This window comes from Ailuropoda melanoleuca, chromosome 4, assembly GCF_002007445.2.
Source record: "Ailuropoda melanoleuca isolate Jingjing chromosome 4, ASM200744v2, whole genome shotgun sequence".
Classification (NCBI taxonomy): Eukaryota; Metazoa; Chordata; class Mammalia; order Carnivora; family Ursidae; genus Ailuropoda; species Ailuropoda melanoleuca.
In genome coordinates this window covers 12,022,801-12,042,667 of record NC_048221.1, presented here as the reverse complement: position 1 = coordinate 12,042,667, position 19,867 = coordinate 12,022,801, and the positions used below count along the sequence as shown (strand labels likewise).

The 19,867-nt window shown below is 44.8% G+C and overlaps 1 protein-coding gene across 3 annotated transcripts; it reads left to right on the top strand.

Annotated features, from left to right (window-relative positions):
* The first annotated feature begins 62 nt into the window (after nucleotides 1–62).
* On the top strand, nucleotides 63–19,867 carry CALR3 (calreticulin 3). 3 transcript variants are annotated; one of them, XM_002912707.4, is made up of 9 exons: nucleotides 63–217; nucleotides 429–530; nucleotides 2,649–2,852; nucleotides 9,189–9,283; nucleotides 12,149–12,337; nucleotides 15,440–15,547; nucleotides 15,642–15,770; nucleotides 16,364–16,456; nucleotides 19,647–19,867. In XM_002912707.4, the coding sequence occupies exons 1-9, from the start codon at nucleotides 127–129 to the stop codon at nucleotides 19,788–19,790; spliced, it is 1,155 nt and encodes a 384-aa protein (XP_002912753.1). In that variant the 5' UTR covers nucleotides 63–126; the 3' UTR covers nucleotides 19,791–19,867. The 3 variants fall into 3 exon arrangements, with proteins under 3 accessions (XP_002912753.1, XP_019653838.1, XP_034513873.1); XM_019798279.2 differs by having other exon boundaries at nucleotides 15,627–15,770; XM_034657982.1 differs by lacking the exon at nucleotides 15,642–15,770.

Below are 19,867 nucleotides of genomic sequence, written 5' to 3'. Positions count from 1 at the left end.
GCCAATGGTGCCTCAGGTCACAATCGCGAGATGTGACGGGAGTTGTAGTTCTGGGCCGGACCGACACGCCGCGGAGACCGCCGGGAGCAAAGGGGCGGTTACAAGAAGAAGCGCCGTGCGCTTTCCATGGCTGTGGTTAACGTTCCGATTTGGGCCGTCTGCATGCTGAGGGTGGCGCTGGCCACCGTCTACTTCCAAGAGGAATTTCTAGACGGAGGTGAAGAGGCGACACCTGTGGTGGTGGAATGGGGGCGTAAGCTGCCCAACCAGTAGTCCGAGTAGCCATTGGCCCCGGTCCATCGCCGTGGGATCGGTGGTGGCGAAGCCTCCAAGCTTCGAAACCTCGAGCCTCCTACCCCCCCGCCACACACACCTTTCATGACTCAAATGAACAGATTCAGCCCTAACCGGTGTTGTTTCCTCCACAGAGCGCTGGAGGAATCGATGGGTGCAGTCCACCAATGACTCTCAACTTGGGCATTTTAGACTCTCGTCGGGGAAATTTTATGGTCATAAAGAGAAGGACAAAGGTTAGTGTAGGAATGGTGAGAAAATCGAGCTAAGTGACACACACACACACACACACACACACCCCACCACCATAGCAACCTTGCAAGGTTGGTGTGGCACACCCCTAACACCTCTTACAGCCGTTTCACCAATGGGGAAACTAAGGCTTGGAGAAGGTCTGGCGTTACTTTTTCTCTTTCCTTTCTTTACTTGCCCAAGATCGCCCCATTGTATACCAACTAGTCGCATGAGTTTGGAGACCCCAGCTCTTTGACCTGCAAAGGGAAAAAGATTAGGGGATATTTCTCATTTTTGTTTACACTTTAAGAAGAAAAAAAAATGAGGTTAAAAGGTACGTGTTGTCAGGTGCATAGATCTTAGAGATACAGAAAGATGAGTGTTTACATCAGTACACTCTGGTCAAGATAGGGAACATTTTCAGAGGTCCCCTTGAGCCCTCCACCCCCCCCCCAAGTCAGTACCCTCCTGGTGCCAAGGATGCCTTCTGTCTTCTCATTCCTGATGATAAGAGGTGGACACACCACAACTCATTTACCACCTGTTTTTTGCACTGGTGAGATAAGAATGATTTTTACATTTTTTTAATTGTTGGGGGGAAATCAAAAGGGGAATAGTATTTTATGTCATATAAAACAGTGAAGTATATGAAATTTCAGTGTCCATAGCAAAGTATTAATGGAACACAGCCATGCCCATTCATTTACATAGAGCTATGGCTTTTTTTATGCTGCAAAGGCAGTAAGTTGGGACAGAGACCATATAGCCCACAAAGTCTAGAATATTTGTTCTCTGGCTTTGCAGAAAAGGTTTGTGGACCCCTGATTTAGATGAAAAGTTTCCCTCTTCGTCAGCCTTCTGCTAAACCTCCATCTTGGCTCTGTTACTCCAGGGTTGTCCTGTCGGCAGCTTCCGATTTTTCTACTATATATTCATTGTTTTCTAAATTACATGTTGACCCAATGAATTGGTCAAAATTCAGCTCATAGGACAAAAGAAGAGTGAAATTAGGGGCGCCTGGGTAGCGCAGTCGTTAGGCGTCTGCCTAATTTGGCCCCTTTCACTGTGGTCTCCCAGGACCATCACACAGAAGTGGTGGAAGGAAGCATAAATAGAATTTAGTTGGACAGAGACGGGAAGTGGTGAGAGATGATTGGGGTGGCTGAGGAGGGTGGTGAGAGAGAGGGAGGCGATGAATCCTGGCCTTAGTAATTACCTGGATGGTAAGGGGGTAGAGGAGGGGGTGAACCTATGAATTCTTTGAGAAAGGGAAAGGTTGGGGGGAGAATGGAAGAGAGAGAGAGAGATGAATGTGGTAGTGAGCCATCAGCCATGAGTTCAGGCTTGGACATACTGATAGAAAATGAAAATGCCAAGTGCATTTATGATGAATCTCAGTGTTGGCAGGTATGGAGGCAGGAATGTGGAGCAAGGAAGACTCGGTTATATAGTAAGACTGCCTTTGTTTTCAAGTTTGTTATACTCCAGTATAAGATAAAAATTTGGTACAGAGCCTAGTGGCTACTGAAAAAGGGGGGGGGTTAGACTTGAAGTGAGCACATAAATTTATAAAATGTGAGATGATTCATGTGACAAAAGGGTGGTATCTTTGTAAAAAGAGGACAGCTGCAGGCCAGTGCATCCTGAGCAGTGAAGCACTTTTTTTTTACAGGACAGTGCTCTGTCCTCCATCCACTGTGGTGTGTCTTAAGCAACTATTTTAAGATAAGAGTTAAAAGATATGGGATGCTCTGTTTTTTAATTAAGTTGCTACACAACCTTTATTGTATTTCCCACCCTTTGGAAGATGAATCTGAAGCAAAATTAACTTCTAATCCACAATTAGGTTGCATATTTGTAATTTAAAGCTGAAGTGTTTTTGTAACTTAAGACATGACAGTGGCATATTGAGCACAAAAACAACTAAGCATGGAAAGTTCTGTGGCAGCAGAGAGCCTGTTAGTGGTATGCCTATCATGTGTTATTGTAAAAATGTGTTTTAGGCTTGGATTGACAGAAGTGGTTATTATTGGGGGTGGGAGAAGGACCACCATTGAATTCCCGGCAGCACTGAGCACGGTGTCGTTCCTAATCCCTCATGAGTATTTTTTTGTTTAAAGGTCTGCAGACCACTCAAAATGGCCGATTCTATGCCATCTCTGCACGTTTCAAACCGTTTAGCAATAAAGGGAAGACTCTGGTCATTCAGTACACGGTGAAACACGAGCAGAAGATGGACTGTGGAGGGGGCTACGTTAAGGTCTTCCCTGCAGACGTGGATCAGAAGAACCTGAATGAAAAATCCCAGTACTATATTATGTTTGGTGAGTTTAGATAGTACAAAACAACCATTTCTCGGGACTTTGAGCACTTCCATTTCATAGAATCTCAGACTAAGACTTTGCCAAAGTAGTAGCATTGAGTATATCTGACCAAAGGTTTTAGCACTGTTTAACCTGACTAATGTAAAAAGTCAACTGTACCATTCTATTGTACCTTTAAAAAAAAAAAAGATTTATTTATTTGAGAGAGAGGGTGTGTGAGTGAGTGGGGGAGAGGGGCAGAGAGAGAGAATCCTGAAGCAGACTCCCCATTGAGCACAGAGCTGGACATGGAACTCAATCCCAAGACCCTGAGACCATGACCTGAGCTAAAATCAAGAGTCGATCGCTTAACTTACTGAGCCACCGAAGCGCCCCCTATTGTATTTTTGAGAAAGTTATTTATTCAACATTAATGTAGCCCCATGTACTTTGGAATATATCAGGAGTCAGCAGACCTTGGCCAAGGGCCACATCAGCCCACAGCCCATGTTTGTTATGCCTGAGAGTGGGTTTTAACATTTTTAATAATTGAAAAAAACTGAAGGATAATATTTTTGACACATGAAAATGATAGGAAGGCCAAAATGTTTCCTGTCTAGCCCATGCTGGCCCTGGAACACTTTAAATATTTCCTGATAACAGGAGTAATTGATTTAAAAGTTGTGCTAGATTCGAGATGGGACCACATTGGGCCATAGGAACTAGACATAACCGAAGGGTGTGAATTCAAAAAGCTTTCAGAACGAAGAGGATTCTGGGAAATGAAGTAGGAAGCACCAGGAGTCCATCTCCCCACCTAGACAACAATTACAACAATAGAATCTAATGTAACTGTTTTGGAACTCTGGAGTCTATGGAAAGATTGCTTCTTCCAGGGGAAGAACAGGAAGGTTAATTTTGGTCAATTTCAGCTCTTAGCACAGTAGACATACCCGTCCCCCATTTCATGCACAAGGCAGACAGCTTTGCATGTGCTCCTGGAGCAGCCTACATACAGCTTGCCACAGAGAGGGTGGGCAAAAAGGACCCTGTCCTCCCAAATATCAGGGGTCTGAGCTCTGATTACTGATTGCTGCTTCTGATCACAGAGGTGCAGACGAAGAGGTGAATAGCAGAGTTTTGTGTGTTATTGAAGTTAAACTGGTATAAATTCAAATTAGAGAATTATAACTTTAGTATGTTTAATGTAATCCCCATGGTAACCACAAAGAAAATAGCTATAGAATATACACAAAAGGAAATTAAAAAGGAATTTAAGCATTTCCCTACAAAAAATCAACTAAAAACAGAAGAAGACAGCACGGCAGGAAATGAAGGACAAAAAGCTGTAGGGCATATAGAAGACAAATAGAGTGACAGAAGTGAGTCTACTTTAAATGTAAATGGATTAAACTCTCCAGTTAAAAGACAGAGATTGGCAGAATGGATAAAAACACATAATCCAACTATATGCTATCTAAAAAAGACTCATTTGAGATCCAAAGACACAGGTTGAAAGTAAAAGGAAGGGAAAAGATATTCCTGGCAAGTAGCACCCAAAGGAGAGCAGGGTGACTGTACTAATATCAGACAAAATAGACTTTAAATAAATCAAAAGGTTATAAGAGACAAAGGACATTATATATTACTAACAAGGTCAATATAGCAAGAAGATGTAACGATTATAAACATGTATACGCCTAATGAACATCAAAATATATGAAACAAAAATGGGTAGAATTGAAGGGGGAAGTGGACAGGGATAATAAAAATTAGAGCAGAGATAAATGAAATCATGAATAGAAAAACAACAGAGAAAATAAATCAAAAGTTGGTTCTCTGAAGAGATCAACAAAATTGACAAAACCTTTGGCTAAATGGACAAAGAAGACTCAAATTACTAAAACCAGAAATGGGATGTTACTACCAATTCTACAGAAATAAAATGAATTATAAGACAGTGTTAATAGTTGTACACCCCAAAATTGGATAACCTTGGTGAAATGGACAAATTCCTAGAAACACAAACCCCGCCAAGTCTCAATCATGAAGAAATAGAAAATCCAAAGAGAGCTATAAATAGTAAAGAGAGCAGTAAGCCAAACTCTCCGAACAAATAAAGTCCTAAATCTGATGAATCTGTCATGATTTCTACCAAATATTTAAAGAAAAACTAATACCAATCTTTTTCAAACTTTACGGAAAAAATTTTCAAACTTTACAGAAAAAATTGAACTGGAGGGAACCTGTATTTCCGAACTCATTATCCTGACACCAAAGCCAGACACTACAAGAAAACTATAGAACAATATGAACATTGATGCAAAAATCCTCAACAAAATACTAGCAAAAATAATTCAGCAGCATATTAAAAAGGATTATACACCATGACCAGGTGGCATTTCTTCCTTGTCTGCAAGGATGATTTGAAATAGGAAAAATTAGTCAATATTACATGATACATCAACAGAATGAAAGAAAAACACATGATCATCACAAATTTTATCATTACAAGATAAAAACAGTCGACAAACTAGGAATAGCAGGAAACTACTGCAACATAATAAAAGCCATCTATGAAAAACCCACAACAAACATACTAAGTGGTGAAAGACAAAGTTTTTCCTGTAAGATCAGAAACAAGGTAAGGGTGCTCACTTTCACCACTTCTACTCAACATAGTCCTGGAAGTCCTAGCCAGAGCAATTAGGCAAAAAAAATAAAAAAATAAATAAAAATACAAGTCATCCAAATTGGAAAAGAAGAAATAAAATGATCTCTTCGCAGATGATAAATCTTATACACAGGAGACCATAGAGATTGCACAAAAATTATTAGAACTAATGCATGAATTCAGCAAAGTAGCAGGATGCAAAGTCAACACACAAAAAACCAGTTGCATCCCTATACATAAACAATGAATTCGAAAGGGAAATTACAAACACAATTCCATTTATAATAGTTTCCAAGAGAGTAAAATACTTAGGAATTAAGCAAGGAGTTGAAAGACTTATACAGTGATAACTACAAAGTATTGCTGAAGGAAATTAAAGAAGATATAAATAAATGAAAACATACCCATGTTCATGGATTGGAAGACTCAGTAGTGTTAAAACGTTAACACTGGACACAGCAATCTACAGATTCTAAAGCAATATACAGATTCAACCTAATTCCTATTAAAATTTCAATGACTTTTTTTTTGCAGAAATGGAAATACCCATTCTAAAATTCATATGCAATCTCAAGGGATCCTGAATAGCCAGTCTCAAAAAAGAAGACCAAGGGGTGGGGCGCCTGGGTGGCACGGCGGTTAAGCGTCTGTCTTTGGCTCAGGGCGTGATCCCGGCGTTAAGGGATAGAGCCCCACACCAGGCTCCTCCGCTATGAGCCTGCTTCTTCCTCTCCCACTCCCCCTGCTTGTGTTCCCTCTCTCGCTGGCTGTCTCTCTCTCTGTCAAATAAATAAATAAAATCTTTAAAAAAAAAAATAAAGAAGACCAAGGGGTGTCTGGATGGCTCAGTTGGTTTGGCATCCACTCTTGATTGCAGCTCAGGTCATGATCTCAGGGTCCTGGGATGGAGCCCTGTTTTGGGCTTCGCACTCGGGAGCCTGCTTGGGATTCTCTCTCTCCCTCTTCTTCTGTCCCTTCCCCCACTCGCATGCGTGCATGCTCACACTCTCTTACATGAATAAATAAATCTTTTTTTATTTATTTGCGAGAGAGAGACAGTGAGAGAGGGAACACAAGCAAGGGGAGTGTGAGAGGGAGAAGCAGGCACTGGGATCATGACTTGAGCCGAAGTCAGATGCTTAATGGCTGAGCCAACCCGGGCACCCCTCAAATGAATAAATAAATCTTTAAAAAAAAAAAAGAAAGAAAAGAAGACCAAAGCTAGAGGACTCAAGTGCCCATCAGCAGATGAGTGGATAAACAAATGTAGTGTCCATACAATGAAATATTATTCAGCTTCATAAAGGAGGGAAATGCTGACACCAGCTACATGATGAACCTTGAATACATTATTCTTAGTGAGATAAGCTGGACACAAAAGGACAAATACTATACAATTCCACTTATTTTAGGTCCTTAGCATAGTCGAAATTATAGAGACCAAACATAGAATGGTGGTTGCCAGGGGCTGGGGGCAGGGGAGAATAGGGAGTTCTTCATGGGTGTAGTTTCAGTTTTACAAGGTGAAAAGAGTCAGGGGGATGGATGGTGGTATTGGTTGCACAATTATGTGAATATTTAATACCATTGAAGTTACATTTAAAAATGGTAAAGGTGGTAAATTTTATGTGTATTTTACCGCAGTTTTAAAAAGTGAAAAAAAGTCTTTCAAGAATGGAAATGTAGTTTTAAAATATCCATCGGTAATTCAAATTTAAGGAACCGTTTTTTAATAAAATTCTTTCCTCTTGTGATGTGGATAGCTTGCAGAAGTTTTCTGTCATAGTTTTTCTATGCTTATCTCTGAATTTATGATCAGCGTTAGGCTTTAGACACCTGTTATGCCATCATCATGTTTGTATACACAGCTGGTCATAGTGTTACACAGAAGTAGAGAGAATAGGGGCACCTGGGTGGCTCAGTCAGTTAAGCGTCTGCCTTGGGCTCAGGTCATGATCCCGGGGTCCTGGGATCGAGTCCCACATGGGGCTCCATTAGGCTCCCTGCTCAGTGGGGAATCTGCTTCTCACTCTGTCTGCTCATGGTCTCTCTCTCTGTCTCTATCAAATAAATAAATCTTAAAAAACAAAACCAAACCCGAATCTCGGGGTGGCGGGGGGTGGGGCTGGTTGGCTCAGTTGGTTAAGCAGTTAAGCATCTGTCTTGGGCTCAGGTCATGGTCTTGGGGTCCTGGGGTGGAGCCCTGTGTCAGACTCCCTGCTGCTCAGGGAGTCTGCTTCTCCCTCTCCCTCTGATCCCCCCCCTGCTTATTCTCTCTCTCTCTCTCTCTCTCCCTCTTGTTCTGTGCTCAGTCTCTCAAACAAATAAAATCTCAGAAAAACCAAAACAAAACCCTAAGGCTCACAAAGATTAAACTTCCTTGCCCAAAGGCAGGTCAGCATGTTTAGAGCCCTTCTGTCTACCCCATTTCCTCATAAAAATACATTATGTGCATAAATATTTTATGATTGCTGTGAACAGAAAATGTCCAGATTTTCCAGTCAAGTCTGGGCATGTTCTGAAGCTTAATTTAATATTTAAAACGTGTAGGTGCTTAGAAATAGGGAAATTCTGACCAGTTTTGAAGGAAAAATTTCATGTTTTAATCCCCAGGTAGTAGACTTTTATACAAATAGTTCACATACCGTAGCTTTTGTTTTAAAAATTGAACTGGAATGTTTTCCAGTGATAAGAAAAAAGGAAATTACACAAACCAGCGTCTCTGAGAACTCGGGGAGGTAGACATGGTGTTCTTTGTCAGTCCTTCAGGATGCTGCTTCCAAGTTCAATGTCACATCCACTCTGGCAAATTGATAATATCCTTTTAGTAATTATGTGCAGCCTGGATCTCTCTTATTACGAAGGTTCGTCACTGCAAGTTCTAGAAAAAAAATCACAGTCATCTGCTTGTGTTTACACAGCCTCACAGAATCCCCAGGGGGCGGGTGCAGGCCCGGGTCAGTGGATGTGGTGGAATTTGATTTGAGACAGAAAGACACCCAGATGCTCTAGTACATTCCTAAGGCTTAAGGTCAATAAAGCAGCAGCAGTGGGGTAATTCCAAACATCCTCCGAAGGTTTGACAAATTTTCCAGATCCCTCCTGCAAACCTTGTTTAGTATATTCAGAAATCCTTAATCTGAATATGTGTGTGTCGTCTTAGGACATAATAATAACAAATACTGAGCTTTGCCATATTAAATGCTTGACACACATGAGCCCATCTAATTGGCAAAATAGCCTTGGAAGATTCACATCCCCGTTTTAGAGAACAGAACACAGCCATGGGGAGCCGCATAGTTGCAGATATGTCTCAGCACAGTGAATGAGAGCGGGAATCCCAGCCAGCCTGTCCCGCCCTGAAGCCCTCAACCTGGGCACAGGGCACCTCTCAGATTCAGAGCGAGCCCAAGCCTCAGGCAGCACGTCAGGGATGCTTCCTAGACCGTTAAACCCTTTTTTACTCACGTGCTGCCTTACGCTTGAGTAGCTGCAGTGACCAGAGAAGTAACGGGAAGGGCGTCACTGCCCATTTCAGTATCCACGCCGAAGTCTGATTTTTCTTGCACACGTAAGCTTCCGGTCCTCCTATGTTATTTCAGGGGAATGGTTGGGGGTTTCCTGTGGGGATGCATTAGACAAGGAAATTGAGAGCAGCTCATATATATATTTTTTTTTTGTAGGACCCGATATTTGTGGATTTGATATCAAGAAAGTTCACGTTATTTTACATTTCAAGAATCAGTATCACTCAAACAAGAAATCAATCCGGTGTAAGGTAAACGCGTTCGTCTTCAAATCTGTGATTGTGTTAACTCTTAATGATAACCTAAATTTAGAGAAAATAGTTTTGATCTTAAAATATTTAACTGAGTCAGGGACGGATCTTAGCAGCACACCCCTGCCCCTTGGTTTCCAGTTTAACAGGCTCATTAGAGACACTTACATACCCCGTTAGCTTGTTTTCTGAAGTTTGTACCCAGTGGGAGGGCAGACTCACTCTTTACTGTGAGCTGCACTAGAATTTGCCTTGTAAGGGTCACGACAGTACAGTCACATTTCTGCTCTATCCATCCTCACTAAGGAATGAAATATTCAGCATGGGGAAAAAAACATCCTGGAGAAATTAATCTTCAAAATACCAAAACGTTTAGAAATGGGAATGTCTCTGAAATGAAAGCATGCTTTCTTACCTTCTATCCACGGATCCTGTGAAAATAACACTTTCTGTCTTGAGGCCCACTTTATAACTCCATGGCCCAGCCCAGGGCTTCTCCAAAGACACAGCTTGGGTCAGTTCCCTGGTGCTGGACCTGTGGAAGGGAGGTACACTTCCTGAAGCACCCCCTCCATTTGAAAGTAGCAGCCAGGAAGCAGGGACCTGTCCCCTGGGGTGCCCCTGGTGCCCAGAGCTCCAACATGGGAAGCCTCCACAAATCTGGGCGAATCTGGACAGGAGACCAGAGTGTGTTTTGAGAGGCACGTTGACAGCATGGAGGGGAAGTGTCCATAACCACCCCTTCTTCAGTCCTGACCCAAGCAGGGGGGTGTTCAGTCTCCCCACAGAGCCCCAGTGAGTCTCCATTGGCAGCGTGGTTCTTCTTGGGGTCCCACCCACTGACTTGGTGGCTGCAAAGGATCATTGGGTCCCCTCCACACGGAGAGGCCTGACATCCCTCCTGTGGGGGTGAGGGAGAGTTCGAAATCCAAGACTTTCTCCCCCATCTTAGTGTACAGGTTTTACACTTGATTCCCAAGAAATTGTTCAGTTGCACATCGGGTGTGTGGGACAGAGCAGGGGTGACACTACGGAGGCCATGAAGTCTGGCCTGGACCATGCTGGAGATGTTAGAGCACGATCCGCTCAGGTCAGCCAGCCTAGGGCACCCCCCTCCCCCGAGTGGCACCTGCAGGCTGATGATGCTCTCAGACTTGTGCTATTTCTGCAACCTGCTAGAAAAATAAAATGCTTCTGTTGAAGGAGCACCCGCTCACAGCAGGTAGTTGGGCATTCTGGTCCTTCCAGTGAGGAACGGCTAACTCCAGGGGGTCTGATTCATTCTGTGATGCTGTGAAGGAACCTCTGGGAGCCTCCCCTGCAGGCAGTGGTCAGCCCTCAGGGGATCTGCAAGGAGAGGGGCAGATCTGCCTGTTAGAAAAATACCTCGGATGCTCTCTCTCGGGATGAGGGGTGGAGGGATAGGGTGATCAGTAGGCAGGGAGAAGGGTGAGATTGTTAGGCCAAGGCTTCAGCGGGATGCAGAACAGGGGACTGTTTTGACAGATAATTCAGGGGCCGGACCCAGAGGACTTCCCGATGTTTGGAATGTGAGTACTGGGGATGTGGGCCATGACTCTCAGCAGCATTGCTATTAAGCAGCAGGAAAAGCAAAAAGGCCAGGAAGGAGGCCAGGGCACACTCAGGAGTTGTGTTTTGAACTCTTGGTTGTGAAATCCCAGCAGAAATCCAGATAGAGGTGTCCAGTAAGTTGTTGGAAACCGTGGTTGGGATTGAAGATCCTGGTTTGGGTCCATTGCATATGTGTGGGAGTGGACGATATCCCTCAGGAGGCTCTGCGCCTGTGGTTAAATCCTGGAAGGTACCAACTACCCGGCCAATGAGCCCAAAGTCTAAATTAGGAAAGGTGAGTGGAGACCAAGGTGGGCAGAGAGTGGGAGACAGCGCTGGGAGAAGCGTATACTCAGCTGTCACAGCGAACTACAGAGGCTGAGAGGGACACAGAGCACACAAAGCCATCGGCCACGGTGTGACAGCAGTGACCTGTCTCTCAGGGCAGAGCAGAGGGGTACTAAAAGAGATTTATCTTGGCTGCTAGAAGAGGGAGAGTCCTCCCGACAGAGCGTTTAAGATGCTGGGTTCCCGAATCTGAGCAGTGTCAGCACCTCCGGACGGTCTGCCCAGGTGCAGACACAGCAGGTCAGCTGACCCGGGAACAGACACTTCCCAGGCATTTCCCCAATGACGCTCAGGCTGCCTGGCCCCACGTTGAGAGCTGACCGCTGCTGGAGCAGAGTGCAGGAGTCCCCCCTGCTCCCGACAGGCAGGGACATCCTGGGGACCCCCAACCTCTCCTGCACCCACCATCCACCTTCCATCTCTCATTTATTGAATGCTTGCTGAGGGTTTCCCTTGTGTCTGGCCTGGGGCCTTAACTCTGACCAAGAGAGGCACCAGGCCTGCCCTCGCAGAGCTTGAGCCATTGGACAGCTCAGAGCATTAGAAAGTTCTCCCGTGTAGAAAAATAGACTAGGCTTCATTTGGTATCTTTCAGAGAACAGAACACGAAGTTGTTTTCCACATAACTTTTCATGAATCAAACAGAGCAGAGGTCCCTTGGTTTACACCCACCACCGTGTCATAGCCGCCTGTGGGGGTCTAGGTAGGAGCCATTGTCTACACAAAAGGAGGTCAGCCATTCAAGTCAGCTTGGTAGTGAGGAAGTTTTGTACAAAGGGGGGATTTCTTCTGCTGGACACATTTTTTAGTCAAGTCAACCCCTGTCCCTAGAACCTCTCTCCTTGCTGTTTATAACAAGACTTTGAAGACCTAAACCACGTATGCCGACCTGCCCTGAAAGGTCAAGGGTCTCATCATTATCCTTTCTCCTCCTAAAACGTGCAGGTTGATGGCTTTACACACCTCTATGCTCTGATTTTAAGACCAGACCTCACTTACGAAGTGAAGATCGATGGTCAGTCGATCGAATCCGGCGACATTGAGTACGACTGGAACTTAACGTCACTCAAGAAGATGGAGAAGTTCTCTGCAGAGTCCAAGGATTGGGACCAGGCTGAAGGTGACAAATCCCAGGTATGGATTTTCCCCAAGCAACTCTAGAGAGGGTGCCAGTGAAGTCTGTAAGTAGCCGGCTCCTGTGGGATTCCTGCACCGCCGGTAATCATGATGTCAGCATTATCACAACCAAAGTGTCCTCCCCGGGGGCTCCCGGGTGGCTCAGTCCGTTGAGTGTCTGACCTGTGATTTTGGCTCAGGTCGTGATCTCAGGACTGTGAGACCGAGCCCTGCATTGGGTTCCACGCTGGGCATGGAGCCTGCTTAAGATTCTCTCTCTCCCTCTGCTCCTTTTCTCTGGCCCCCAGCTCGCACTCTTTCTCTGTTAAAATAAATAAATAAATAGATGGATAGATAGATAGATAAATTTAAAATCGATTTTCTGGGGAAAAAAAAAAAAAGAAAGAAAGTGGACTCCCCGGAACATTTGCCGCTGAAACTGGCCACGCACCTTCATCCAGGTCTCGTGAAAGACTTTTATAATACTTGAGATGAAAGCAAGTAAGTTTTGTGTTTTTGACCAATGCTTTTTTTTTTCTAAAAGATAATGCATCAACAACCTTTATAAAAATGATTTTGTTTGTTAATCTGAATTTGAACATAAAGTATTTTTTGAGCCTCACATTTGTGGCTGACCAACAAGGACCCGTTACTATAACGGCTGTGGTTCCTAGGGCCGCCGTAATGAAGCCACGTGGGCGGCTTAAAAGAACAGAAATGTATCCTCTCAAGGTTCTTGAAGGCAGAAGGCAGAAATCCAGGTGTGGGCAGGGTCCCACTCCTTCTGAAGGGGGCCAATCCTTTCTTTGTTTCTTCCAGCTTCTACTGGCTGCAAGAGTTCCTTGGCTGGTAGACATCAGTCTCTGCCTCCGCCCCCACAAGGCCTTCTTGTGTGTCTCTTTCCTCTCTTTTAAAGATGTTTGCCCTTGGATTTAGGGCCCACCTGGATAATCCAGAATGATCTGCCGTGAGATCCTTACCTGAATTACATCTGCAGAGATCCTTCTTTCAGTATAAGCTCGCATTCCCAGATTCCAAGGTTTAGGATGAGAACAAACTGTTCCTGGGAACTACCATTCAACCCACTACCTCTGTCTTGTTTTGGTTTCAGTTTATGTTTGTTTATTGTTGCAACGTTTTGTTTTGAACATCAAACACCACACCAAACCCATGAGCCATTTATCTTAAGACAGTTGTCTTTGCCGTAACTAAAAGTACTGGACTCTGTGTGTGTGTGTTTTAAGATTTATTTATTTATTTGAGAAAGAGAGAGAGAGAGAGAGAGAGGGTGAGCGTGAGTGGGAGGGGCAAAGGGAGAGGGAGAGAGAATCTGAGGCAAACTCCCTGCTGAGCTCAGAGCCTTACTTGGCCTCGATCTTAGGACCCTGAGATCATGACCGGAGGCAAAACCAAGAGTAGGTCACTTAACCGACTGCACCAACCCAGGCGCCCCTGGGCTGTGTTTACCATTAATTTCTGGCAACTTAAAACTGGTCCGTGGCACTGCTGTCTGACAATGAAATACGTCATCACAGACAGTGTAATCAGTAAAGCAAAAGAACGAAGTTTCTCTCTCCCTTCCTTACCTTCAGAACAGACCAAAACAGTTTTCGCTTGGAAAGAGCGCTTACTTTAACAAGGCACAGAATGGCAAAGAAAACCGATCTGGCTGCGCACAAGACACAGGTGTTGGGGGGAAAGTCCCAGCCGCCTGCGTGCCGGCCAATAGCGCTGTGTGTCTTGGGGCGGAGCGTTCGCGAGCCGGGTCCCTGGTGGAGCCTAATCAACCTTCCAGAGGCTGGCCTCCAAACTGGCTGTGTTTTGTCCATGTGTTTGGTTCCGTGTGAGCTCCCCAACAAATGAGTTCATGATGGTGTTATGATTTAATCACCTGCAATCATAAGGAGCCAGCTACTCGGAGGGAATTGTAACCATCTCCTGGTCCCAGCACAAGAGCGGCTCATCTGTTGCCAGTTGGGGTGGGGGCAAAAAGCAGTAGGAGAGGCAACCAAATCCTGTGTGTCAATCATTGAGAAGTATTGTGTATCACGGAAAAGCCACAGTCTAAATGCAATGTTACTCTTTTTCTGTTATGCTAGAAGAGAAAAAGCATCATTGTACACAACTTCTATGTGTTTATGTGTTTATCTAAATATTAATCCATAGGACCTTTTCCTCATCCATTTATTCAACAAATACTTATTCAGCACATACTAAGCCACATATATATGTAGAGATGTGTATGTATGTATATATATGAGTACACATATACACGTGTTAAGTGTGTATGTATGTGTGTACACATAATATGTGTGTATTATGTACACACGTATGCATGTGTGTTCATATGTATTACACCCAAGCACATGTGCGTGTATGTATACATGTGTGTCTATATGTGTACAGTGTGACTGTTATATATAGAGAGAGAAGGTCTGTATAACATAACTGCTTTTCTCCTGCTACCCAGCGGTCCCCAGGTAAGTCCTGGAACATTTCTTGGTTGTCCAGCCTCTCTCTCTAGAACACTCCATGTATGACTGCTATGTAGAAGTACAGACCACCTAACCAGCAGTGACTGTGTGGCCCCTCCCCCTGCCATCGTCACTTTTGTCCCATCCTTTTTTTTTTAAAGATTTATTTATTTATTTGAGAGAGAAAAAGAGAGAGCCTGCACATGAGTGGGGGGAGGGGCAGAAGGAGAGGGAGAGAGAGAAGCAGTCTCCTTGCTGAGTATAGAGCCCAACGCAAGGCTTTGTCCTAGGACCCTGAGAGCATGACCAGAGCTGAAACCAAGTTAGCTGCTTAACCGACTGAGCCACATGGCACCTCTCATCCCCTCGTTTAGCTTTAGCCACTATTTTGAGTTTTGCGCTCTGTTGTTCCTCTCACCAGCTTGGGAAGGGTGGTGTGATCACGCCAAGGCTTAGGGAGAAAATCCCGGCAGTGTGTGGCCCCAAAACCCTTGGTGGGACTGGGAACCCCGAGCACTTGGCCCTTTGACCACCAAATTGATGGGGAAATTGTGACCAGGGCCACGGGCCTGCTCCTGCCCCTTGGTAACTAGGAATTTCTTTTCTCAAATCTGGGAATTGATTTTCTTTTCTTACACACATTTAGGACTGGGAGAAGCATTTCCTGGATGCCAGTGCCAGCAAGCCAAGTGACTGGAACAGTGAGCTGGAGGGGGACTGGCAGGGGCCGATGCTGCAGAAGCCTCCATACCAGGTGCGTGGCATCTTCTCCTGCGATGCCCTGAGATGCCCCTCCCCCTCCGTGGCCTGCATCCTTTGGAGCCGCCACTTAGAGTTTGTTGTTGCAGGATGGCCTGAAACCAGAGGGTATAGACAAAGATGTTTGGCTCCACCAGAAGATGAAAAACAACTATTTGACAGAATATGACCTCTCTGAATTTGAGAACATTGGTGCCATTGGACTGGAGCTTTGGCAGGTCACGTGGTTTTTAATTTGCCATAGTCTGAGAACTCCGAGCTTTAGCCTAAACTCCTTCATTCACATAGCTGGTCCTCCTTGAGCTCCTACTATGTGCCTTCCCCCCGCACCCAGACCCAAGACACATAGCCGTGGACAAAACAGACATCCTTTCTGCCCTCTGGTCACTTCCTGTCTGCCTCCCTGGGAAAGTGTCACTCCTCTGCTTGGGCAGTGCTGCCGCTGCTGGCCGTGGCCTACTTTGCACAGTAAGGTTCTCGGGCAGTGGTTGGCAACTATCGCCGAATGCTCGAGTCACTTGGGTGCTCTTCCAAGTCTCCATGCCCATGTAGCACCGGGGACCAGTTAAATCAGCATCCCCATGGGTGAGGCCAGGCATCAGGAGTTTCTAAAATATTGTTGGCGATCCCAATATGCAGCTAAGTTTGAGAACCAATGCCTTGGATTGAGCGGATGTTTTAGAAATGAGTTTAAGCATGTGCTACTGTCGAGAGCCAATCACTGTGACGGCACTGAGCCAGATACAACTCTCTTGGTGGAAAGCTGCCATATTCCTCACATCAGTAAGAAAGGCCCCATTTTCATCCACAGGTGAGATCAGGAACCATCTTTGATAACTTTCTGATCACAGATGATGAAGAGTATGCTGAGAATTTTGGCAAGGCCACTTGGGGGGAAACAAAGGTATGGTGCACACAATGAACTTCTTGTTCATTACTCATTTATTTCTGTACTTGATTCTAACATATAGGAAAGGGCTTGATGAGTTTTCAGTAGTGAACCGCCCACCCAGATCCAGATACAGAACATTAGTGCCAACCTCCTTCCGCCGCCTCCCAGCCACCGCCTGCCCACAAAGGAACCACCACCATACATCAATTTGACCTCCTTTTGAAATTCATAGAAGTGGAGCCATCCAATATTTACCTGATAATATGAGGTTCATATTACCAAATACGGCAGCAGCTCGTTTTTTAGTGTGTGAATATTCCAGAAGGTAGGTATCTGTTCTGTGTTGATGTGGCTTTGGATTGCTTCCAGCTTGTGTCCTCGTGAATAAAGCTGTTACCGTCATTCCTGTGCATGCCCAGGAGAGGACAGGCTGGGTTACAAGGTCCCACACAGCCAAACAGTTTTCAAGGTGTCATCCTATTTCCTGTTCCCTTGTGCCGTAGAGGAGAGGCGAGTCTTAGTTTATGCCACATCTTGGCTACGCGGGGTACTGTTGTCAGTTGCTGACAAGTCAGATTTCCTGAAGTATAATTTACATACTGTAAGACTTACCCTGTTGTGGTGTAGAGGCCTGTGAGTTGTGACAAACGGAATCCTGATGCGGAAGAGTGTCACCACCCCCAGAAGTCTCCTTGGACCCTTTGTAGCCAAACCCCCTCCTCCTCCAGGCCCCCACTGATCTGGTATCTGCCCCCGCCGTCTTGCCTTTTCAGAGCGTCCTGTAAATGGATTCATCTCGGGTGCAGTCTTTTTGAGCCAGCTTCTCAAGCATAGTGTGTCTGAGATCCATCCGTGTTGTTGGGGCATCAGTCAGTAGTTGGTTTCTTCATACTGCTGAGTGGTTTTATCTCTTCAACAGCCGACAGACAGTTGGGTTGTTTCCAGTTTTTGACATATGAACAAAGTTCTTATAACTGTCTGCTTGCAGTTTTTGTGTCTGGATGTCTGCTTTTAGTTCTTTGGGATGAATAGCCAGGAATAGCCGAGTCCTGCAATGGAAGTTGCACCCCACAAGAAACTGCCAGGCTGTTCCCAGAGGGGCTGTGCTGTCTCGCATCCTTACTGGCGCTGGGGATTGTGGGTTTCTCTAGGTCTGTGGTGGTATATCTGGTTTTAGTTTCGTTACCCTGATGACAAATGAAGGTTGGCACTGTTCTATGGCTTTTGTGGCCATTTGGATGTCCTCTTTTGTAAAATGCCTGTGTTTTATTGTTTTAATTGAAGTATAGTTGGCATACAGTATTATATTAGTTTCGGGTGTACAATATAGTGATTCAACATGTATATACATTATGAAATGCTTGCCACGATAAATCTGCTACCATCTGTCACCATATGAAGTTATTGCAACACTATCGACTATATTCTCTATGCTCCACGTGACACCCCATGACTTATTTATTTTATAACTGGGAGCTTGTGCCTTTTGACCCCCTTCACCCATTTCACCCAGCCCCTACGCCCTGCCTCTGGCAACCGTCAGTGTATTCTCTGTTTCTATGATTTCGTTTTTTTTAAAAAAATATTCCATATAAAGTGAGATCACATGGTATTTGTTTTTCTTTGCCTTACTTATGTCACTGAGAATAATGTTCTCAGTGTCCATCCATGTTGTTGCAAATGGCAAGATTTCATTCTTTTTTATGGCTGAGTAATATTCCACCGTGTGTGGAAGACACACACTGTGTAGACACACACACATGCATACATATCACATTGTCTTTATTCATCTGTTGTTGGACAATGGGGTTGCTCTCATGTCTTAGTTAAATAATGCTGCAATAAACATGGGGAGCCGGTGTCTTTTTGAGAGAGTGTTTTCATGTTCTTGAGATAAATATCGAGACGTGGAATTACTGGATTATAATGCATTGCTATTTTTACGTTTGGAAGAGGCGTCATACTGTTTTCTGTAGTGATTGCACCAATTTACATTCCCACCAGTGGTGTGCAGGAGATCCCTCTTCCATACATCCTTAGCCAATGCTTCTTACGTAGTGTTTTTTTGACACTAGCCATTCCAGCAGGTGTGAGGTGATAGCTCATCGCGGTTTTAATATGCATTTCCCTGATGATCGATGATGTTGAGCATCTCTTCTTGTGCCTGTTGGCCTTCTGTATGTCTTCTCTGGAAAATGTCTATTCAGATCCTCTGCCCATTTTTAAATCAGATTTTTTTTTGCTATGAAGTTATATAAGTTCTTTATATATTTTGGATATTAATCCCTTATCAGACATGATTTACAAATGTTTTCTCCCATTCGGTAGGTTACCTTTTCATTTTGTTGATGGTGAACCATTTCTTTTTGGATCTGACTTCTGCCACGAAGCCTTACTAAAACTCTTTTTCAGTAATGACTATGGAAACCATCTTGAGGTGTCTGCACCCCTTAGCCCTTCTGTTGATCCCATGGACTTGGATTTTCTCACTTAGGCTCAGAGGAACCCTTGCACTGCCTGTTCACTGCTCAGCTGATTGTGGGACAGGGGCCCAGGTACTCTGGGAATAGAAAGAAGTGAAGTGAAAGAAGTGAAGGGGAGGGTTGTATTTATTTCCTGTGGCCGTTGTAACAAATTACCACAAACTGGCTGGTTTCAAACAACACAAATTTGTCATCTCACTGTTCTGGAGGCCAGAAGTCCAAAATCAGTATCATTGGGCTGAAATCAAGGCCTTGGCAGGACCACGCTCCCTCCAAAGGCTCTCGGGGATCATCCTTCCTTCGCCTCCTGCAGCCTCCAGTGGCTCCCGGTGTTCCTTGATTTGTGGCCATGTGACTCTGATTTCTGCCCCTGTCTTCATGTGGTCTTCTCTTCTTGTGTCTGTGTGTATGTCAAATCCCTCTCTGCCTGTCTCCTATGGGGACACTCCTGATGGAATTTACGGCCCCGGATAATCTTCCCATCTCAACATGCTTAGCTTAATCGTATTTGCAAAGACCCCTTTCCCAGAGAAGGTCACATTTACAGGTTCCAGGGATTAGGGCCTGGCATCCTTGGGGACTCCTCCAGGCCTCCCCCAGGCAGTGTGGAGGCTTGCAAGAAAGAAGGCAGGAGCAGGCTGCAGGTGGACACCTGGTCTGTCCCCTGGAAACATAACCCCCAGTGGCTAATGGCTCGTGTCTCTGTTTCTTTCTCCAAGGGCCCAGAAAGGGAGATGGATGCCATCCAGGCCAAGGAGGAAATGAAGAAGGCCCGTGAGGAAGATGAGCAAGAGCTGCTGATGGGCAAGTTTGGTGGGCAAGAGGACACTTTCCAGAGATTTCACAGGAGGGATGAGCTTTAGTCATTCCCACCCCAGATAAAGATGACTGGTAAAACCTTGTTTCTACTTTAATCTACATGTAAAAGTGCAGATGTCAA

Coding starts and splice junctions, on each gene's coding strand:
- CALR3 (XM_019798279.2), top strand. CDS start 127: ATGGCTGTGGTTAACGTTCCGATTTGGGCCGTCTGCATGCTGAGGGTG. Junction 218..428: donor AGAGGAATTTCTAGACGGAG/GTGAAGAGGCGA, acceptor TTTCCTCCACAG/AGCGCTGGAGGAATCGATGG. Junction 15,771..16,363: donor TTGGACTGGAGCTTTGGCAG/GTCACGTGGTTT, acceptor TTTCATCCACAG/GTGAGATCAGGAACCATCTT.